The following is a 24397-nucleotide window of genomic DNA, read 5'->3' on the forward strand; positions in this document are numbered from 1 at the left end:
ATTCCCATTTAGGAAAGTAAACATCTGTTTATTTATAAAAGATGGCTTTTGGAGCTCTGGTGAATGCACGAGTTTACATCTGTTTGCTATTCATTATTTTACAACAATTTTTTCTGACAGATTCCTCTCAGCAGGCCTACATGCCAGATTCACAGCCACGATGGTGTGATATTAGAGTGCGTCTGGTGGTAAAGGAGTACTCTGTGATCCCTTTGCTTTGTGTTATAGGCCTCTATTAATATCTGCTGTCATTCCCCTGCTGTGTGCAGGCAGCCTTTAGCACACATACCTGCCTGGTTAAGAGTTTCTGTTCCAGAACACACTATTTATAAAGCAAAGCCTCTCTGCCTCCCTGCCCCGCACATCATTGCTCCACTGCATCATTCTGTATTATACCCCTCTCCCTCACCCTCTTTTTGCCACACTCCTGTTTTATCCCCAAACGCTGCCTAACGCTACCACCTGTTTGTGATTTTCCCATCTGTCTGCATGCACTCATTCAGTTAGGGCATCTATGTCAGTCTAATTTAGCTTCGTACACATACAATGTTTGTCATTGGTCTTTAAATCTCGCTATTAAATAATCTATGTAATACATTTTCCAATGCACTTACATCCTCGAACGCCGTATACTCCACTCTGTAGGTGCCGTCACCTTTGTCAGTGATGTAGGTGTCTGTGTTACTGCCGGATGGGTTGATTATGCGAACTTTCACATGGGTCCCTCCAGCCTTGGTGAGGCTGCGAGCATCCACAATGAAGTGAGTTGTCACTTCTCGAAGAACTCCTAGTATTGGGGGGAGAAAACCTTTAACATCACTTGTCACTAAAGAAAATGGCAAGTGTGACTTCATGTTTTTATATCATTATGAGCGAGCTGACATTAACATACTGAATGTGCATCAGCTTTTATAACTGTATTGACCCATATGCAAGACTCTTTTTATACATCTGAAATTAACAGCATCATCTTGTAATCACAAAGTACAATTTAACATGCCATGTACATCCACAACATCAGGTAGCAACAATAACAATCGAGATATAAACTCCCTAATAACAGAATAAAATCACAATTATTGATCATTACAGCTCTCCCAGAATCCCTCACACTGCTTTTGACAGTGAACTACCCTCAGCTGCTGTTTTTCTGGCCATTGACACAACTAAAGTTTTTTTGTAACTATTTTAAATCTCCATAGTGGCACATCCCTTCACAGGAATCTCTGGGGGCTTTTAGGATTTTACCAATCTAGAAACGTCTGCAGGCACAGAAAGTTCCACTTGTGGGGTATCGATGATTGACATGATGATCTGGGAGTCAAGCTAAGCCAGTTTGTACTGTTTATCACACCAGCATTTGTTGCTTTCATTATGCTTTTATGTGCATTATTTTAATATAAAAGATTTCTATATTTCAAAAAATAAAATCAAGATTTGTTCTTTAGAAATTATTTTCCAAAAATGTCTTTTAAAAGGAGTTTGTCTTTTAATCAGGGCAGTCTTATATTTGGGCCAATACAATATTTTGCTGTATTTATTTACCTCTTGGCTCCACTCCTGGCCCGTAGACGTGCACTCCACTGGTGTCCACAGAAGGCTCAACTTGTAGGACCTTGGGAAATTGTGGAATAATGTGGCCACCATACTTGATAGTGATTGTGTGAGTGCCTGGAATGACGGGATGTATGTAAACAGAGAAGATCCCATCAGCAGTTTTCTGGATGTGACTTCAGCCTTAACCCCAGTGTCTGTACACAATCTCAATCGTGAGTTCGGCGTCCCTGCCCGGGTGCAGTCCACAGTGAATGGCGCGCTTCACCTGCCTGGCCCTCTCCAGACCAAGTCCGCTAGCAGTCACCTTGCTGGGGTCAAAGGCTGGACGCACTGCAGCCTTGAAGGGAGATCCAGGGATGTGCTTTTCAGCGTACAGGATGTTGATGGCATACTCCCCTGCCTCAGTGGGCAGATAGGAAACTGAGCATGTGCCATCCCCATTGTCCTGGCACTCAATTTTAGCCTCGCAGGGTCCCTCCACAGTCAGACCCAGACCACCAGCACCAGCACCTTTGGTGTTGATAGTGAACGGAGCTGGTTTCCCTACAATTCCTCCCTGTAAGCCTGGGCCATAAGCTCGCACCTGTGAACAGTCACGCCACCGTCTGAGTTGTAGTATTATTAACTCTTTTGAAAACCATACCTTTGGTTATGAATGTTTTTGAACAAAATAAAATTGGGTAACTACATGCAGCTTTCAAAAAAGTTTACCTTTGAAGGATCAGCAGGCATCACTGCTTCTACTCCGAATGGGCTTCCCATCACCGGGTTGCCATCATAGCTGACATCAACCTTGTATGCCCCTCCTCGGGGGGAATATACTTCACATTGTGAGCACCTTTGGCTTTGTCTGATTCTAGTTTGCAAGGGATTGGTCGGCCAGATGGTGAGGTCATCCTCACGCCCACATTGCCCTGCCCACCAGCACCTTTAGCGTTTACTGTAAACTCTTGATCCTTTCCTACCTCCACTTCTGCAATGAAAATGTTTATAAAATAGATTTGCTTCATGGATAGTAAGAGGCAGAAACATATTTACCAAACAATAATCACTTATAAAATGAATGAATAATGCTTGCAACATACTAGTGTCTAGTCCCTCCACTTTGACCTTTCCAAGATCGAGAGGTGGGGCCACTGTGATATGGAAGGGGCTCTTGGGAATGGGATCGCCTCCATAAGTTACTGAAATTGCCATGTTGCCCTGAAAAGGTAAAAGAAATGAATGTCACTGATATTACTGTGAATAGTCTCCACAGTGTTTTATTATTAATGGCACTGACATTCTAAAAGCAGTATTCTGTACCTGCTGAAGAGCAGTGTACTTGACAGTGTATGAGTAATCATGATTATCGATGATCTCAAAGTCACGAACGGCCTCTCCTGGGCCTGATGCTGTGAAGTGAACCTCGGGCTTGGCCTTGCCTGCTCCTTTTGTGTAGATGGTGAAGTGAGTTGGAGTGCCCACCTCCACACCTGAAGTACACAATATTTTTTCAGTTCTACCACCCATATCACATATCTATTGTATAAAGTACCCTACAGCGGGGGTTTTGTTACCACCGCAACAACCTATGTATTCAGTTTGGCAATTATATCAATTTTGCTACTTGATCTCAACAACTCTCACCTGTCTTGTTGAGTCCAGGGCCTTCTGCTCTCACTTTGCCAGCATCATGGGAAGGATCCACTTTTACTTTGAATGGGCTAATAGGAATTTCCTGGCAAAGCAAGTATATATAAAAACAAATCCGCGAGAAAGTAATAAAGACAACAAACCTTTAAACATTGATTAAAAAAAAGCTTCAATACTATCCCATCAGTCCCTCTTGTCAGTTTTCCTACCTGGTCAGCAAACACACCATGATGGGATAGCGGCCTGGGCCAGGAGGAGTGTACTTGACAGTGAAGGTGTCATTGTCATTCTTGATGATATCAAAGTCAATGTCTGCCTCAGCTGGACCAACCACCCCTGGGGCACACTTAATTCCAATGCTGATGTCCCCTAAAGTTACAGAACAACAAGCACAAACGATGAAGGTCATTCTAATTTATAGATGAGGAGACTAAAAACAGCAGCTCCTTGTCTTTTTTAATTCTTCTCTTAAATACATTATTCTGTCAAACAGTTATACCATCTTCCATTGCATATATCAGTTTTTCTGTTCATTTTATTCTACCCCCCTCACATTTTTAACATTTTGCACTAATTCAATTTAGCATCAACTTAACGTTGAAGTGCCTTATTTTTCTTTTCAAAATCAACCCACTGTAAATAACATCATCATGCATTCTGACCTTGGCCCGCTTCACTGCAGTCCACAGTGAAGTACGTTGGCTCGTTAGCCTTCAGTCCTGTCTTCTCCACTCCAGGCCCATAGACCTTGACTTTGTCTGGATGAGAACCCTCTCCAACCAGCACCTAATAAATACAGTGTACTTGAGTCAGTTGGTTGAAGCCCAGCTGCTGCAGATCTCCCACTTCATCTATATTTGGTAAAGTATCATTGTAGTTAATTCAGCGAAAAGCTATATTTCGAGTGTGCACATGGGTATTGGTGCATATTCATGTCTTACCCTAAATGGACTGTTGGGCACATTAACATCTCCCCAGGCGATGATGATAGTGTGCTTAATGGGTTTGACAGGAGTGTAGGCACACACAAAAGTACCGTCTCCCTTGTCAGTAATCTTGATGTTGAAGGTGCAGCCTTCAGCGTCCTTATAAGTATCATAAACATGTCAGTTTAGGTTTGCGAGGCCACATGAAATACATAATGCGTTCCCAAAATTTCATACCTGTGCATAGATCTTGAGTTTACCCTTCCCACCCATGCGGGCATCAACGGTGAATTCAGTTGGTTTATTTACAATGACACCAGTGGGCTGCAGGCCTGGACCGAACGCCTTCACCTGCAGTCATGCAAGACCTTTGATTATTACATCTGCCTGCCAAGGAGGCTGTGTTTAGTGCTGTTTGCCTGACTGTTAGCAGGATTTAAAAAAAAAAACCTACCAATCCACTTTTCTTGAAACGTGGTGAAAGGGAAAAGTATAGGCTAAGAAAGAAAACATTTACTTTTGGATGGATCCAATTAAATAAGCAAGATCCCAAATTTTTTTCTCTACTTTCTTTCACATTTCTTTGACACCAAAACACTTAATCTGCATTGTGTCAGTCCACCCATCTGTCAATGGGTATTGGTCACGACTGGGGAAATAACCTGCCTCGGATTGGTGTCTTGTCCAGGGGGAGTCATAGACTCTCATCTGCTTGACGCCAGAGAATCCGGAGATAAGCACCAGCACCAAAGGGCTCCAGGGTCTATATAAGACTTACTTCTGTGTCTTAACATTGTGAGATTGGGCATTTTTCAATATTTTTGTGAATTTCTCAAGAGATAATTCACAGATATTTATGACAAAAATTAGGCATATGTTGTGTGCAAATACATTATATCTGGACAAATTCACAAAAAATGTTGGAGAATGTCCAGTTCCAGTTCGCAATATTAAAGAATGTTTGGGGCTGGGGGGCTCCTGGATCCACCACATTAATCACATAAAAGTTAGTGAGTTCTTTTTAGCTCATACCCCAATCTTTCACAAAGTTTCAAGAAATGTGGTTCAGTAGTGTCGAACAGCTACAGAGATATATGTGAAGTATTGGCAGAAGTATGTGTCTCTTGTTTTAACATGCTTTGGTTGGAGAAGAGGAACAAGACCATGTAATCGCCATGAAGCTAGCCTACAAAATTGTTCTTAGCTGGGCTAATTAAACCTTACTTACGTACCATCCCAGGCTTGCGTTCTTCAAGGTGCAGGATACTTTGTGTCACTAGGGTGAATAAAAAGTCTACGGGTCACAGAGCTTTCTCTTATCATGCCCCTGTTCTCTGGAATGATCTCCCTGCATCAATAAACAGTCAGATTCTGTACAGCCTTTCAAGTCGAGACTTAAGATGCACTTATTTTCCCTTTCATATGGCTAGCATACTGGCATAGTATGTTTCTATGCTTTTTACTCTTTTAATTCATTTTATTTGGAAACAGAGCGGGTCGTGGCCTCAACCTTATCTAAATTCTGGGTCTGTTAATGAAGCTTAGGACTAGTGGCCGGCGATCACCTTTGTATCTCTTCTGTTTTTCTTGTTGCTTAATGCTGACAAATTACACTGTATTTGTTGTCTTTCTGATGCTTGATTCTGCTTTTTTTTTTTTCTATCTGTTTGCGGTGTGGCTCCATCCAGAGATGGGTGTGGTATCTGTTCCGGAAACCATCCTGTGCACTGCCAACATTTCCTGTATATTTGTTTTGTGAATTGTTTTGTAAATTGTGTCGGGGTATGGCTCAAGCAGATGGTCACCCCTTTGAGTCTGGTCTGCTTGAGGTTTCTTCCTCAGAAGGAATTTTTTCCTTATCACTGTTGCTCTGGGGGTTGGTAAGGTTAGACCTTACTTGTCTGAAGCGCCTTGAGGCAACCTTGTTGTGATTTCGTGCTATATAAATGAAAATAAATTGAAATTGAAATTGAAGCAAGGAAAATACCTTCTCAGGGAAGATGTCATTGGCTGCGGGGAGGATGTGAGCCATGAAGGGGCTGTCCTTTATGTCCTCATCATCACAAATGACATGCACTGCATAGTCGCCAGGCTCAGTTGGCCAATAGCGCACGTCACAGGAGCCGTCCCCCTTATCATCACACTCAATTTTAGCCTGAGATGGACCTTCGATGGAGAAGCCTGGAGATGAAGAATTGACATGTTCAGATTTCTGATATGCAGGACTATCAAAAGACCTACTGGTCTGTAACAGCTTGGTAATAATGACTATCTTACCCAGAGTTCCTACTTCAGTGCCGATTGCCTCGACAATAAAATCAGCAGATTTTCCCACCATGCCGGTCTTCAGTCCAGGACCCCAGGCCCTCACCTTCTGAAAACCTGCCTCTGCACCTACTTCCACTTCAAAGGGGCTGCAGCATGCACAGTAATACACAATGTAGTCAATCTGAAATGTGAGCATGCTTTGTTAAAGAGCAGCAGCAGCAGCAGGATCCTACCTTCGTGGGATAGGGTGACCTCCCCAGGTGATGCTGACTGTGTATTTACCAGGCTTCAGGGGGTAATATCACATTCGTACACACCATTTCCTGCATCTCGCACTTTCACTTGTTCCTCTGCACCACCTGAAGATAAATGCAGTTAATATGGATTTTCATGAAGGCAAAAAGACAGCTCAGCATTCAGTTTTGAGTTTCTCATATACACATTTGAATGCTGATTTTCAGACAAAAAAACCCAGACATAGGAAATCATTTCAACACAGAAAGCCTTCTGACTCACTTGGCCCTCTGACCGAGACATTCAGCTCTCCACTCCCAGCTCCTTTGGTGAAAACTTTGAAGTCTGCAACCTCCTTTACTCTCACGCCTTTAGGCTGAAGGCCTCTGCCCATTGCTCTGCAGGCATTTGGATTTATGGCTGAAAGGAATAACAATAGACACAGAGAGACAGAGAAATCTTTAGCAAAGCAGAGGGCAGCTGGAAGCAGCCAGCTCTTGACCACAATGTTAGTAGCACAAATGTAAAAAAACAAAACAAAACAAAAAAAACACCCAATCCAGATTGGATTCTTTTCAGCCACTGGATGAAGCTAAAAACAACGCTTTTTGGTGCAATGCATGTACAAAATAAAATTTTGAACAAGATATTGGCACATTTCAGAGCATACAGAAAGCTCTGACAACATTCCAGTCTGTCACCCAGAAATGTTGACTATAGGCTTCAAGTATTTGCCGGCTGATGCAAATATACATTTAATAAAACAGCACAAGCAACAATATCTAAAAGTGAAAAGTAGACAGCAAGGCAAGCCACGACAGGCTGGAAACACTTGTACAACATTACATCTTAGAGCTCTTTCTCTCTCTGACACAGAGTAGATCGTCAAGCTGCAGTGCACAAAAACAACAAACAGGCGACGAAGCACGGCAGACCCAGAGCTCCGAGAGCACCGGGGCCACCGCGACATCTTAAAGAAAGCACATCTGCAGCACATTGGGCGGGACTTGGCTGAGCATTTGGCATAACCCAGTAGACAGTACTAACTTGGCGGCGCCATTTTGAGGGTGGAGCCCCCTTTTTTACCTTGACTCCAGGAGGGGTGCGCACTGACTGAGGGACTATCTGCAGCGGAGCTCCTACGGGGGAGCAACGGGTGTAGCTAGAAATGACAGATAGAATGGGTTAAGCTCTACACCCAGCAGTAGTTCCAGCAGGAAATGAAGAAAGCTGCAGATTGATGGATAGACCGCCCTGACACTAACAGCACACTCGAACCTGATTTGTCTGACAGCTATTTACAACACAGACAGATGTCTCACCCTCTGCGACGTTGACAGTGAAAGGCTCCTGGGATCTCCTGGCCCGCAAACAGTACGTGGATGGTGTGCGGGCCCTGCATGATGGGGCGATAGGTGCAACGAAAAAACACAGTCCCCCTTGTTCTCGAGGACAAGCTCAACTGTGTCCTTTTTTCCCTGGGGGTCGACGATGATCACACTGACATCGCCATTACCAGCACCTGTGAGTGAAAAATGAGTCTAATTACTCACCGTATGAGAACGTAAAACTTTCTGGTGGCTGTGTTTTCCACACTTACCAGCAGTGTAAATGTCAAAGTAGGTTGGTTTGTTAGCCACGTTGCCCGTAGGCTCCAAACCAGGCCCTCGAGCATGGACCTTACTGGGGTCGCCCATAGCCTTCACCACATTCACTGTATAGGGGCTCTTGTCAATATCTTGTCCTGCAAATAGCACCTTCACCTAAGGGAGATGGAAGCAGACAAATTTGGTACATCTTTGAAAAAAATATAAAGTTAAATTCTTTCTGCTCTGACTGATGGAAGCTTGTTTTCTGTGCTCCTGTCACAAAATACATCATATTTTCGTGACGCGTTTTTTTATTTTACTGTTTCTAACCCTACCCCTTCCCCTAACCCTAACCGTAATCTAACCCTCTCCTGCCTTCCCCTAACCTGAACCATAACCCCCACTGACCCCCCCCTGCATCACCCTGCATTTCATGCTCTTGTCACGAAAATGTGGGCATTTCATGACAGCATCACAAACCATAGATTAATTTACTTTACGTGATGCCATCACGAAATGGCGTGAGATTGTGTTGGTTTAAAGTTACACTCGTTCTTTGTAGTGTAATCACGAATAGTGCTATGATTTCTTGTTTTTAGCCTCATGCTTTGAATTTATAATGACAACCTTTCAAAGTACACTACAGTCATTTGGGGTACAGTTTTGCATCATTTTAGTAGGCTATGTGTAAACACAATATCAATTTTTTTTTTTTAGGTTTTCTTATTAATCTATGAATGACTGTGCCGTCTTATCTCTCAGAAATTGCTGAGCTTTATGTGCTATCACATGTCGTACAGTTTCAGGCTTTGTAACAACTCGCCATTCCTGACATGAAAAAGAAGACTGCAGGCTGCAGAACTTTAAATGATGGACCTACTTTGTCATTATTATTATAATTATTGCTATCATTTCTGTCTCTTACCTTGTGGGCACCTTCAACTTTTGGAACGTAGGTGACAGTATAGGTTCTTTTTTTGTCATTGTTGGGCTTAACTTTAGCCTATAAAATAAAAATAAAGAATGACTTGGATGAGTTAGCAGATTTTGCACACTGAAACTAGTATTATCCAGCAGGGTGTATCAGGTGTAACTTGCCTCCTCTTTGTGTCCCTCAGGATCTTCCACATAGACTAAGACTTCACCACTTCCTGCCTCTAAAGTCTCCACAGTGAACACAGCCGGCTGCAAAACCTTGTTGCCATGAGGCTCAATACCTGAGATTTAAACAAAGATGACAGTGTGGGACGATTAACAACACAAGTTTTGAACAATATAGAGACTTAGTAATGGGACACAGACAATTCTGAGCATAAAAAGCTTGTTCTTTAAGAAAATTAAGTATCATACCACCTATTTTAATGGTTGAGCACAATATTCAGAATTCTAGCTGCAATGTAATCAAGCTGGAAATAAACTTGAAACTAATCTCCAACAATAACTCAATAAAAATCAGAGGTGTCAAGTAACAAAGTACAAATACTTCGTTACTGTACTTAAGTACACTTTTTAGGTATCTATACTTTACTCCATTACTTATTTTTCTGCCTACTTCTGACTTCTACTCATTACATTTTCACACAAGTATCTGTACTTTCTATTCCTTACATTTTTAAAATTAACAGCCTCGTTACTCTTGGCTTCAGTTTATATATATATATATATATATATATATATATATATATATTATATATATATATATATATATATATATATATATATATATATAATATATATATATATATATTCACGTCATGTGCGCCTGTAATCAACTTTTCTGCAGCGCGGCTTTGCTTTGAACTGTGAACCAATCGAAGCAGTGGTTCGCAGATTGAGGCAATGCTTCGACCAATTGCTTCGTTTATTCTTTCTTTCTTTCGCTTAATTTCCCCCGCTAAAACCCTAAAGAGCATACTTCTGTGAGTATTATTTACCTATTCTATGTTAAACCGACCTGTTATGGTCTTCTGAAACAGTTGATAGATGTATTTTATAACTTAAAAACGGGAGCGACGCGTTAGCATGTCTATGGCATTTTCAATGTTAAAAGTTAGCATTAAGCAATTGCAGCTGTCATCACGTTCGGGTGCATTTGTTTTCAACTTGTAATATTTCTTAAATTTATTTTGTTTTATATTAATAATGTAATGATTATTATATACAGTTTTAGAGAAAGAGGCAAAAAGAACCTGAATAGAAACACAACAGAAAATATAAAAGCAACTAACAATGAACATACATAAATAAATACATACATACATACATACATACATACATACATACATGTGTTTCCTGTGAACACCTAGTGACTCTTACCCCTCCACTTCATCCCTGTCTTATTTAATGACAGTTTGTTTTGGTCAAACCATATTTTCAATTTGTTAATTTCTTCAGTGATTTCCTCCAGAACTATCTGCCAAACTAGAAAACTGCTACATCCTAGTAAGAGCAGAATACTACTGGAATGAATTTGAACAAGGAAAGTTGTGGGTTTTTTTTGTTGTTGTTTTCCTTCATTAAATGGATGCTGCACTCACTGCAGTTTATTGTCTGGAATAGTCCCAGATTGCATTTCAGAGCTTCTAGAATTGAAACATTTTCGTGCAGGTGGTGTTGGGGGGTAATTTGGGTTTGGGTCTTGGGCCACATGTAGAACGAATCAGTTTTTAAATTAAGCTTTCAATTCATATAGTGGCATCTACCTTTTTTTTTTTTTAAAGGTTACTTTATACTTTTTACTTTAAGTAGGTTTTGGAGCACATACTTTTTCACTTTTACTTGAGTAAAGAGGTCAAGTTGATACTTCAACTTTTACCAGAGTGTTTTTAAACTGCAGTATCTATACTTCTACTTAAGTAACAAATGTGTGTACTTTTGACACCACTGATAAAAATACTGAATTCATGTAATTTTTCTGCTTTCCTTAATGTCCCAGCATGATTACAATACAGCAGAATTAGGGAATAACCCTGTTGTGTCTGATGATTTGCAGACATTCATGCTGGATTTTACAGTTACAAATTGAGGTTTAAAATAGATATGTGCAGCGTTATTCCAATTCTAATCAAATTCCATCGTTACGTGGTTTATTTTTCTGTAAGTAATTCAGCTGGTGAATCGTTGTGAAAGGGTGTGGTCGGCTGACCAAACAGCGTCTTCATGCCAAACTGGAAATTCTGTGAGCAGACACACGGATTTCTCCATCTCATCAGTTGCAATGAGTTAAATCCACGGTAAATCCATCAATCAATCCAGTTAAATCCATTAAATCCACACATTTCGGGATGACACTATTTCCGTCAGTCTCGGGTGGACAGCATCATTGTCGACACCTGTGCAGCAATGCGGTCAGGTGGCGGAGTAACACATCAAATGTGAAACAGTTTTAATATTTTGCTACCATCCACGTGATATTTTCTGGTCTGAAATCTCACACGATTAACCAATCAGATTCGTGGAAAAAATGTAATTGGATTAGAATGCATTGTAAATTATTTTCACTGATATTTCAATGGCAACACTGTGATTGATGGCGATTTACAACAAAACAAACAAATTTACAATAGATTGTACAATACATTACCACTCAAAGAAAGCTTTAGGTATTGTCAAATTGATTTCAGCAGTACATCAGTATGACATGAAAGCAACGGTTTCCAGGAAAGGTTGGAAAGGTGTTGACAGAGTGACTAGTACACAGTATATGATGTTACCATTCTTGTCTTTTAAAATTAAGTTATATTATTTAAGTGTTGAAACTAAGGCCAAACAAAGCAACACAAAATCTGTAGTATAATAGTCTTTTCATAGAACTAGAACTACAACAGATTGATACAAAACAGTTCCTGCAGCTATTACATTAAGGAATAAGTAATAATTTTGATTTATTTATTTAGTGCACAGGTAGTACTTATTGCTTATTGCTGATTTACCAATCATTATACTGTGCTTCAGATTTACTGATTGTATTTTAGTAGGACCTGGTCCTGTAAGAACATTTTTTTTTTTGCTCTATTTTTATTTTACTTTTAAATTTGTCATTTTTATTCCCCTTTGTCCTTGTCGAGTTTGATTGATATGTGACATGTGCCTCTAGGTTTTTCCAAATGTATGTATGAGGACTCTACTGCAAACAAAATCTTCCTCTGCTTACCAATAAAGTAACTTGAATTTGAACTCATGAAGGAATGTTGAGTCATTAGCTACTCTACATGTTCTTGATTGATAATGACACCTTTTGCTATTGGTGCAAGATTATAAATAAACAGTATATGATTCTTTTCACCACCATCATTGCACTTAATAGTGGTTGCACTGAAATCACCCTTCTTTTCACAATCACCATTACCCTTACTGACTGGAAGAAAAGATTGATGCCCATCTCTGGAAAGGAAAGGGTGATTGCATGGATTGCAACAACCATAGGGGTATTACAATAATATATTATATTAGGTAGGGTAGATACTTTCAAGTACTGGTCTGAACACCATCCACTCCCAGTTATTTACAACTCAGTAATAGGAGCAGTCAGGCTTCATGCCCAAGGAGCCAACTATTAACTGCATCCAAGCTCTGTGAGTACTCACTGAATGCAAGCGCAAATACCGGCAGTGCGTCTTTGCAGCTAATGCTGATTTTTGCAAAGTGTTTGAGTCAGGTGGCTGGGCTGCTCTGTGGGACATTATGACAGTTTGTTGGATCCTGAACAGGTTACTGGACATCGTAGCCATCTTCAGACTTTCAGACTTCTCCCCATTCATGATCAGGCTTCTATTCTATTCAACATTTTGATAGACTACGCATTTGGTAGGATTATGGAAACTAGCAACCGAGGTGCTTTTGTTGTCAAGGAAAGGTTATCTGACCTTGACCTTGGGGACGATGCTGTGATCTTTGCAGGATCAATGGATGACTGATTGCAGCACTTGAGAAGCTGAGTGAGGAGTCAGACTGGCTGAGTTTGTGATTGTCCTTGATTAAGGCTAAGAATCAGACTTTTAATGACTTCCTGGACTTAGCCAACAGATGTTTATCTGTATGCAGCAAAAGTATTGAACTTGTAGAGAAATTCACTTGTCTCAGCAGTGATATTTATGTTTCTGGGTCATTGGCTTTGAGATCAAGCTTGTGGTTGTGAGACTTGGATGTTAAGCACTGACCAATGACAACAACTGGATGTGTTTAGTGCTAGGTCTCTTCAGAGGATCCTTGGAATGTGAATGTGAATCCTTGTGAATGTGTTTGTTTGTCTGTATGTGGCCCTGCAGTAGACTGGCGCTTTTCATGGTGTGCTCCGCCTCGAGCTCTGTGGCTGCTAGGATAGGCTCCAGCCCCCTGCCACCCTTAACTGGAAAAGCAGTTGAAGATGAGTGAAAATAATGTTAAATTACTCGGCACCACACTGCACCACACCGTACAGTACCGACCCAAACCACTCAGTGGAAACGAGGCTGTTGACTTATGCTGGCTAATCGTCAGGGTGTGACAGCTGCATTAATTTATTAGACGTACGCCCATGTATGCCAGCGTTTTAATACAGTCAGCATACGCAGGCTAAATTGTGAAGGTGTGACAGGGCCTTTTTTTTATTTTTATATTTTTTGCAAAAATTTCAAACAAACTTTCCTCATGTTGTCATTATGGGTGTTGTGAGTAGAATTTTGATGGGAAAAATGAATTTACTCCATTATGGAATAAGGCTGTAACATAACAAAATGTGGAAAAAAAATTAAATGCTGTGAATACTTTCTGGATGCACTGTATGTATTACAGCTGAAGTATTTCACAACAGATTGACTGCCACGCATAGCATAGCTTGTTTTGGCCGACATTAGCAAGGGACAGTTAATCCACACTCCTCGCTGCCCAGCATGACAGCATTTAGCTCCAGCACCACATAAAGTTACACGTCAAGGGCAAAATGCTATCAGCCATGAGCTACAACTCAATACATGACACAATATTTATGTATTTGGTGTGTTAATGAGGTCTTTACATATTCCCCACTTGCATGTACAATACTGTGAAAAAAAGGTTCTAAAAATGTAAAAAGTTTTCTTACAGTTAAAGTTTCTATAACAGCAAATGCAGATGCACAGTTAACTCATTCATGACTGCAATAAATGTTCATAATGTCACTAATGCCTCTTTCCATCTATATGTAGCAAGGTGAAGTTCAGGTGGAAATAGTTCCTCCATTTGTGAGGGAGATTCCCCTTTGGCTGACATGGTGTGAGCAAGAGAGCTGATGTTCAAATGCCACTGGAGATATATACGATGCATCTGGAAAGTATTCACAGTGCTTCATTTTTTCCACATTTGGTTTTTTACAGCCTCATTGTAAAATGGATTAATTAATTTTTCCTAAAAATTCTATACAATACCCCATAATGACAGTCTTTTCCTTTTTAGCTCAGGTGCATCTTGTTCCTATTGATCATGCTTGAGATGTTTATACAGCTTAATTGGAGTCCACCTGGTGTGAATTCAGTTGACAGTGCATGTCAGAGCACATATCAATATGAAGTCAAAGGAATTGTCTGCAGATCTTCAAGGCAGAATTGTCTCGAGGCACAAATCTGGGGAAGGGTACAGAAACATTTCTACTATTGGAGATCCCAATGAGCACAGTGGCCTCCATCATCTGTAATTGGAAGACATATGGATACACCAGGACTCTTCCTAGAGCTGGCTACCCGTTTAAACTAAGTGATTGGGGAGAAAGGCCTTAGTCAGGGAGGTGACCAAGAACCCTATGGTCATCTCTGCAGCAATACACCAATCAGGCCTGTATGGTAAAGTGGACAGACAAAAGCCACTCCTTGGTAAAAGGCACATGGCAGCCCATCTGGAGTTTGCCAAAAAGCACCTGAAGGACTCTCAGACCATGAGAAACAAATTCTCTGGACTGATTGAACTCTTTGGTGTGAATGCCAGGTGTCATGTTTGGATGAAACCAGGCACCATCCCTACAGTGAAGCATGGTGGTGGCAGCATGCTGTGGGGATGTTTTTCAGTGGCAGGAACTGGGAGACTAGTCAGGATTGAGGGAAAGATGATGCATGAATGTATGTAATATATCAGAGACATCCTGGATGAAAACCTGCTCCAGAGCACTCTTGACCTCAGACTGGGGGACAGTTCATCTTTTAGCAGAACAATGACCCTAAACACACAGCCAAGATATCAAAGGAGTGGCTTCAGGGCAACGAATGTCCTTGAGTGGCCCAGCCAGAGCCCAGACCTGAATCACACTGAACATCTCTGAAGAGATCTGACAATGTCTGAGCACCGACGCTCCCCATCCAACCTGATGGCTCTTGAGAGATGCTGCAAAGGGGAATGGGCAAAACTGCCCAAACAGAGGTCCACCAAGCTTGTGGCATCATATTCACTTGAGGCTGTAATTGAGGCTGTAATTGCTTAATAATCAAAAGTATTGAGCAAAGGCTGTGAATTCTTATGTACATGAGTTCCTTAGATTTTTATTAGGTTTTTTTTTTTTAGGTTTTTCATAGGGTTTTTTTTAGGGTACAATGCAGTGTGAGATTGGCCAGAATTGGGGCAGCACAGACTGTATTGCATTTGCTCTGCTGTACTGTTGGTCAATCTTCATTCCTACTCTCAGCTATGGTCATGAGGGTTGGATCATGACCGAAAGAACTAGTATTGTGGGTACAAGCGGCCGAAATGGGCTTCCTCAGGAGGTGGCTGGTGTCTCCCTTAGAGATAAAGTGAGAAACCTTGGTCATCCAGAGGAGCTCGGAGTAGAGCCACTGCTCTTTGCGCTGGAATTTAGCCTGGCTGAGGGTGGTTTCAGGCATCTGGTAAGGATGTCTCCCTGGGCGCCTCCCTAGGGAGCTGGTCGAGCACGTCCATCTGGGAGGAGACCCCGGGGAAGACCCATGACTAGGTGGAGAGATTATATCCCACACTGGCCTGGGAAACCTCAGTATCCCACAGTCAAAAGGTGGTTAATGTGGCCTGGAAAGGAAAGTTGTGTTCCTGTGCTGAAGCTGTTGGCTCCACAACACAATCCCAGATAAGCAGTTGAAGATGAGATGAGATGAGATATGTAGCAAGATGAAGTCCAAATAGTCCAAATGTTCCCACTAGCTTGGTTAGTGGGGATTTCCCTTTGGCCGACCTGGTGGTGCATCTCTCTTAAGAGTGAGACGTCTAGTGTTCAAATCCCACCAAAGCAGAAAGATACAGTATGTCACTGTTATAGACTAGTGGGTTAAATTGTATAGGAAACTCAACCTTTTTTTAATTAAAGTATCTTTTGGTTTGTAGGGTATTAAACAAGAAAAAGTGGACTACCAGACCCTCACTCACTCACTTCGCCTTCAACTGCTTACCTCTAATTAAGGGTCGTGGGGGGCTGGAGCCTATCCCATAGGGCATGAGGCAGGATACACCCCTGGACAGGACGCCAGTCTGTCACAGGCCACATACAGTATAGACCAACAAACACATTCACACCCGCACACACCTGTGGACAATTTCAAAGTTTCCAATCCACCTAACCTGCGTGTCTTTGGATGTGGGAAGGAAGCCGAAGCACCCGGAGGGAACCCACGCAACACACAGGGAGTACATGCAACTCCACACAGAAAGGCCACAAGGGGAATCGATCCCATGACCTTCTTGCTGTGAGGCAACAGTGCTAATCACTAACCACCATGCTGCCCTGCTAGACCCCGTTGGTCTTAATTTTATCTTATTGTTATTTTCCATGCTAACATGGCCCAAAATATGAGGGTCCTTAAACTGTATCTATCAGATCCCAACACTTCAGGCTGAATACGCAGTATGTGTTACAGAGTAAATCTTTGCAGAGTCACTGACAGATTGAATCCCAAAATCATATAATAAATTAACCTGCAATTATTAGCAACTGAATCAAGAACCATTTGGTTTGGTTTCAAAAATTTGTATGTTGATGACGTTGTTGCCGTTCGGGCAGGACGTAGCTACACTTGCTTATGACTCATACGTATTTACACAGAAGTTATAATGTGTCTTCACCTGAAGGCTGGTGACAGTCAGCCTGCGGGGCCTCGTCTGACAGTGTCGCGATTGGAACGATGAATGGTGCTGTCAGGAATATGCTCATTGTTGAATTTGATTGACACCTCGTAGTCACCTGGGAAAATACAGAATGCATTTGCTTTCACAAACTGAGAAATCAAATAAACCAGAAAGTGGAGCAGTTAAGAAGTACAGGAGCCACAATGACGTATTCATATAAAACCTGAGACTATCCGAAATGTGAGTTGTCTAGGTGCTAAAGTTCTACCTGGCTCTTTGACTATGTAGGAGACACCGCAAGATCCATCCTTCCTGTCCTCAAAGGAGATTTCAGCCTTACTGGGGCCCTCTACAGCAATGGAAAGACCACCGGCGCCGGCTTCTCTGGTCCAGATACTGAATTCAGCTGCCAGAGGGTTAACACAAGGGTCAACTTTTTATAATGCATTTGAAATCATTTATTTAAAAATACCAAATTGTAAAAATAATTTCTAAATATTGAATGTCCAGTTTCCTTTTGGGATACAGGATGAACTTACAAGGTGCTCCTGCAACACCTCTTTCCAAACCGGTGCCTCCTGCGCGGACCTTATGTGCGCCCACCTTCTCCCATTGGGCCCACAGTTAAACTGGAAGGGGCTTCCAGGAACATGCTGCCCCCCTGTACTTGACGTTAACAGTGTGGGTCCAATTTCCTGGGGAATAAAACGCACGCTGTAGGTGCTGTTTCCCCCCATCCACAATGTCGGCATCCACCGTTTTCCCACTGGGGCTGGTCACCTGAGCTGTCATGGCTTGAGAACCACTCTCAACTGTGCGACCAGACAGAGTAACAAATGTAAAGCACAACGGTGGCATTCCTTCATCCCTTACACAGATTTGGATCCACAACGTCACCGCTCACCCTCAGGTCTTGCTGGTGATGCCGGCAAAGCTGCCTTGAGGCTCTCCCTGCCCAGAAATCTCCAAAAACATCCCTAAAGGGGCTTCCTCCTCCTCCCACCTGAGTGCTCTCCTCCACTCTGACCTCCCTCTTTGTCTCTCCGCCACGGGTTTTGCTGATCTCTGTGCGCTCAGTGCGTGTGTAGGTATGACTGCTACGGGTGAATGTCCTGGTGAGCCTCTCCTGAGCAGAAACCATTTGGAACCAGTTTCCTACAGCGAAGACACATCAGTTGAGAATACAAGTGTACAGAGGCTGGGTTAATTTACTTCATTTAGTTCAACCAGCGATTGCATGGTGAGTTCCAGTCAATCGCATGAATAAATAAAAATCTGGATTCATCGTGAGGATTTAGTGCTGCTATAACAGACTGATGCAGAAGGTGGCAGCAATGCACCATAAGGATGCGGCTGCCATTAAATGCCAAAGAAGAAGAAGAAGAAACACCATAGCGGAAGAAGAGCGACTTTGTTGCTAAATTTAGCAACTATTCAGACCCTTCCAAGCGACTTTTATTCAAAAAAGTGAACTAGCGAGAAATCTAGCGACTTTTTTTATTGGAGACTTTTGGTGACTCTGATGTGAAAGCATATATTTCACTCAATGAGCAGTGGGTGTTACCGTCCCAAAGCTCACAGGAGACCGCGCGCCTCCTCCACTTGCACGGAAAAGGAGGCACACAGCCAGCAGTGAGTTACTCAATTTCATTGGCTGAGAGAACTAAAGTTAAAACAAATAAACAAAAGGAAAAAGAAAGTAGCTCTGCTAGAGTGTCTCTTTGACTCACTTGTTAGTTTAAAGTCCAAGAATCAACAGAAGAAAGTTCATTTGTATTCTAAACATATGTAGGGTGTTTTTACTCACTTTTTGTCCTTCCCTCAATGTTATTCCTCTCTCCTACAGCGTCAATAACAATTGCATGCACATACAGATACAGACTCTTTATTGTCATTGTAACCACTACAAAGAAAGTTAAGGTGCAGCCTTACAGTGCAAATATAAACCTGAGTAAATCACACATAGACTTTAAAGGTCTGGAGAAGAAAAGAAAAATTAACATCAAATTTAACGAATGAAAGAGGTATGTCCAGAGTGCAAATTAAGAAAAAAAAAAAAAAAAAAGCCAATTATGCAAGTTAGGTGATGACATCATGTGTTATTACGGGCTAGTCCGAGGCCTACTTGTGCTTATTCTTTGCACCACGCACATCTACCTCAATAATGTATTATTAATGTTAAAACCTTTTCTTTGTGCCCAAAAATTGTGTTATTATATTGGTATACAATACATTGTGGCGGCGCTACGGCTTGGTAGCTCTCGATATACTTTCAACTTTAAAAGTAGATCTCGGTTCAAAAGAGGTTGGGCACTCCTGCTCTAACCACTGCCGATTGCTGCACTCACCTGGGATTTTAAGGTTAAGACCACATGTGCTTCCCACTGAAGCAATGGAAGACGCCTGCCTCTTCCTGGTGATGCTTTCTTTGATCCTTCCTTCTCCAGTCACCTTCACTGTGAAAGGACTTCCTGTTGAGAGAAAATGCAAAGTATGTGACACTAGCATGAGCCAGGGACAGAAGGTTCTAGGGGGTTTAGCCTCTTGTATGGCAGCACCCTCACATCGGGATGAACGCAAGGCATTATTTGTAAAGCGCTTTGAGCGCCTGATGCAGATGGAAAAGCGCTATATAAATGCAGTCCATTTACCATATGTGTCTGGGTGCCATGCCTGAGGGTCAAACCTAGTGTGGGACTCTGTGTGTCTACACAACACAGGTTACACTGGTGCCGTGACCCAGGGGGGACTGAAGGGAATGTAAACATGATGTAAGCCAACAGGCACAGTGCAATGGAGGGATTAGATCATGACTCCTCAACACCAAAAGAGATGATAGAAGGCTTGGGGATTAGATTGCTTGCTAGGGCATCAGCCTCCCCTGCCCAATTATGGGTGTACCACCCCATGCTCAGAACTGCGGATTAGTTGTGTCTCACATTGGAAGCAAAAGTATAGAGATGAACTCCTGTTATGTGCTGCAGAAAGTCCTAAAACAGGGTCGTGAACCATATGGTTTGCTTACAACATGAGAACTAGACATAGTAACCTTAATGATCACCAACACCCTGCAAAACTCAATAATCCTGGTCAGTCATCATTTATGTTATTGCCACTGTGGATATTAGAAGATGACCCAAAATAGGATGGTCACTGATCCTCATCGGTATCTGTCAGAACCCAGAATTCAGAGCTGAGTATACAGTCCCCTATCAGCATTTCCTACAGAAATTTTGTGGAGCCACTGATTCACTGACTCACTCCTTGGCTTACTTTTGCTAATCACAGGAAATTCCTGCATGCAAAGTAATAGAATGCTGATACTTCAGAGACATTTAATATGAAATTCCACCCATGTGATTTTGTAAATGGTGGGTACAAACCTGGGATGTGCTTCTCAGCAAATCTGATATTAACAGTGTAACTTCCAGGCTCAGTGGACAGTATGTCACTCTGCACGTGCCATCCTCAACATCTTCACAATTATATCCACTTGCTTGGACCCTCGACAGACAATGCTAGACCTCCATAACCTATGAGAGAGAAAGAAGGAAAGAGAGAGATATGAAAACTGAACAGCCAATTGCTGCCTGTAATTTTGATCCTCTTATTAATAAAGATTATTTTTTTCCAGCTTACCTGCATTCCTAGTGTCCACAAAGAATTCTGCCATTTCAAAAGTGTGTGCTTCCACCAGGCCCTTTCCAAAAGCCTTCACCCTGCTGGCCTCACCGATCTCCGACTGGCCAACCATGATCTTGAAAGGGCTGTTGGCCACATGTTTGCCATTCTTCCCTCACGCTCACTTCATGCTCACCTACCTCTTTAGGGGTGAAAGAGATACCTGTGAAAGAAATGAGGCACAGTTTAGAAAATATTACACAAATAAAAGGACCCTCATATATGTGCTTACCACCACCAAGACCCAATATGTGTCATCACGGAATGTTAGCGCTATAAAAATGATTGGTTCCACCATTTTTTGTAAAGTTGAGTATATCCCAATTCCCAGTCCTATTGAAAAAGGACTGTAAAATGGGGTTGACTTGCTTCCTATGCTGAGGGGAAAACAACCACACATTCATCTGTTCATAAGCAGCATGTCTTTTGCATACGAGTTCTCTAAATTTATTGGATCTTCCCATTTATCAATATCACCCCAAAACTGGATGGACTCTAATTGCAATATAGGTCCAATCTTTTCACCAAGTTTCATCAATAAGGAAAAGGTCTGTAGCATCTCACAGTTAACAGCATCCAAAAAAGTTTTATATATACAGTATATATGCTACAGAACTTTTATATTGAAATCATAAAATTAATCTAAAGGTTTTCTATCTCAATTTTACTCCTGTGTGTTAAATCAGAATATCTTACCAAGGTGTCTGTTGGGCAGTCTCTTGAGCAGGCAGGGTTCCTCGTTGCCTGATGGAGCTCTGATACTGGCAGTCAGAGAGCTCAGATCAGTCTCTGCAATCTTCAGGGACACGTCAGCAGATGTCCCAACGTTCAGCTGGGATGTCCTGGTTATCGAGTCATCGCCTTAACATAAAAGCACGGTTTAGTTGCCTGTCAACCTTTTTAGCTTAACAATAAAATAACCTATACAAACTAATAATATTAAATCAACTGAATACAATTTTTTTTAAGATGGACCATCTGTGAAAGAAACACACAATTTCCTCACCAGTGATTTTAGCGGTAAAGGGACTGCCAGGAATGTGTTTGTTGTCAAACTTGACAATGATGTTATAGTCCCCAGGAGCAGTGGGCAGGTAGGACACAGTGCAGGTACCATCTTTGTTGTCCTTACATGTGATCTCTGCCTTTGAAGGGCCCTCCACCGCCAGTGACAGACCACCTGAGAGGGCAACAACAGGGCTACTTTAGTGGCCTGTGGTCACAGTTTGTAGTGGATATACTGTAACAAATTCACTGTGCAAAAGCAAACACCAGTGTACAAAGTAAACTACTGTACCTTCTCCTGCATTCTTGGTGACCACAGTGAAAGTAGCAGCCTTGTTTACCATGCCGTAACTCAGACCTGGCCCATAAGCTGTCACCAACCCACTGTTCACAGCATCCACAAAGAACTGCAGAGGGCTTCCTACACCCCAATGGACACAATGATCCTTAATGGCACTTCAACTCATGGTGGTGTCTTAATATAGAGGATAGCATTTGTTGAGACTGCAACACTACCACTTACAACTGTGCTCATAAATTACTTGGTATTGCGATCAATTCCACAAACCTTTGTGTGGTTCTCATGTTTGAAAGGTAAAAGTCTGTTTTATATAGAAATCAAATTACTACAACACCTCATGGTAGATGTTGGTAGATGTCAAAATTGGTTGACATGTTTAAATCAACAATTCTTGCAACATAGTTTATGTACGTTATGAATAAGGGTCATAAAAACAAGCAATTGTAGAACAAAAGTAATTCTGAGTGTCTATCATGAGACTATCGTGACTGCATCGCAAATATTTGAATAGAGCATTTATCTGCCAATTAATGGTATGCAGTGCATGCCATTATTATATAATACATATGCATACTTTAATTCTTTGCTTCTTGTGCTAACCCTTCATCAACTGTAGCTACAGGCTAACTGGTTCTCCTGTTATGATCTGCCAGTGTTGTTAGCATCCCGGACTTAGCAATTTTGGTACCATACTTAAGCTTGTTGAACAAATTAAACACTGTATCAAAAGCATAATCAGTGGTACCTAAATGTAATAGAAGGCTACATTATATCTAATATATTTAGGAGAGAAAAGCTCTTTCTTGCTGGTTGAAATGTTTGCTGCTTAGCTTGCTGATGTTACCTTGCTGTATAGCTAACACACTGTTGCATCTGTATTCATGGTTCAAAATACAGGGGTTCTGCTGAGGTATCCCTCCGTTTATTCTAAACACTTATATTTTTCCTCCTTCACGACTGCAAGAATTATTTAATACAATTTCAGACACCCCTATAGTAAACCTTACCATTTCTAAACATTAGCTGAACCTTGCACCTGCCTGTCTGATCACTCCCATCATTGCAATGTGTCATTTAAGTCCAGCCATTGGCGTGACACTCGGTTACGCCAATCGGAGGTCACTAAAATTAACATTGAATCGGTGTGTAACTTTGCAAAAACAATGTCGGACTCTGTAGTTTTCTCTGGGCCCCTCCCCAATCAGACCGGGAGTGACATGTTTAGCCGCATGTTCTCCTTGAATTGCTGGCTGTCTGAGTGGTGTCCAAAAAATGAGGTGGGCTTCATTGATAATTGGCAAAGCTTCTGGGGAAAACCTGGTCTTGTTAGGAGAGACGGCATCCATCCCACTTTAGAGGGAGCAGCTCTCATTTCTAGAAATCTGGCCAATTTTTTGGGATCCTCCAAACTGTGACTGTCTAGCGTTGGGACCAGGAGGCAGAGCTGTGGTCTTATACACCTCTCTGCAGCTTCTCTCCCCCTGCCATCCCCCTATTACCCCATCCCCGTAGAGACGGTGCCTGCTCCCAGACCACCAATAACTAGCAAAAATCTATTTAAGCATAAAAATTAAAAAAGAAAAAATAATATAGCACCTTCAATTGCACCACAGACTAAAACAGTTAAATGTGGTTTATTAAACATTAGGTCTCTTTCTTCTAAGTCCCTGTTGGTAAATGATATAATAATTGATCAACGTATTGATTTATTCTGCCTAACAGAAACTTGGTTACAGCAGGATGAATATGTTAGTTTAAATGAGTCAACACCCCCAAGTCACACTAACTGTCAGAATGCTCGTAGCACGGGCCGGGGCGGAGGATTAGCAGCAATCTTCCATTCCAGCTTATTAATTAATCAAAAACCTAGACAGAGCTTTAATTCATTTGAAAGCTTGTCTCTTAGTCTTGTCCATCCAAATTGGAAGTCCCAAAAACCAGTTTTATTTGTTATTATCTATCGTCCACCTGGTCGTTACTGTGAGTTTCTCTGTGAATTTTCAGACCTTTTGTCTGACTTAGTGCTTAGCTCAGATAAGATAATTATAGTGGGCGATTTTAACATCCACACAGATGCTGAGAATGACAGCCTCAACACTGCATTTAATCTATTATTAGACTCTATCGGCTTTGCTCAAAAAGTAAATGAGTCCACCCACCACTTTAAT

General features: G+C 41.7%; 1 protein-coding gene across 1 annotated transcript in view; it reads right to left on the reverse strand.

Moving 5' to 3' along the window:
* The window catches only part of LOC117514906 (filamin-C-like), a 93163-nt gene that overhangs the window by 24990 nt on the left and 43776 nt on the right, over positions 1–24397 (reverse strand). Inside the window, 31 exon segments of the mRNA XM_034175477.1 lie at positions 611–787; positions 1546–1671; positions 1744–2140; positions 2385–2530; positions 2643–2760; positions 2863–3032; positions 3187–3277; positions 3419–3561; positions 3855–3978; positions 4134–4277; positions 4356–4469; positions 6106–6299; positions 6396–6532; positions 6620–6672; positions 6916–7040; positions 7999–8142; positions 8221–8383; positions 9135–9212; positions 9308–9426; positions 17511–17648; positions 17956–18054; positions 18140–18397; positions 19591–19713; positions 20626–20679; positions 20682–20734; positions 20736–20775; positions 20882–21036; positions 21038–21086; positions 21620–21784; positions 21930–22103; positions 22221–22349. Coding sequence (XP_034031368.1) covers positions 611–787; positions 1546–1671; positions 1744–2140; positions 2385–2530; positions 2643–2760; positions 2863–3032; positions 3187–3277; positions 3419–3561; positions 3855–3978; positions 4134–4277; positions 4356–4469; positions 6106–6299; positions 6396–6532; positions 6620–6672; positions 6916–7040; positions 7999–8142; positions 8221–8383; positions 9135–9212; positions 9308–9426; positions 17511–17648; positions 17956–18054; positions 18140–18397; positions 19591–19713; positions 20626–20679; positions 20682–20734; positions 20736–20775; positions 20882–21036; positions 21038–21086; positions 21620–21784; positions 21930–22103; positions 22221–22349 — 4200 coding nt within the window.

This window comes from Thalassophryne amazonica, chromosome 8 (genome assembly GCF_902500255.1).
Source record: "Thalassophryne amazonica chromosome 8, fThaAma1.1, whole genome shotgun sequence".
In the NCBI taxonomy this organism is placed as follows: domain Eukaryota; kingdom Metazoa; phylum Chordata; class Actinopteri; order Batrachoidiformes; family Batrachoididae; genus Thalassophryne; species Thalassophryne amazonica.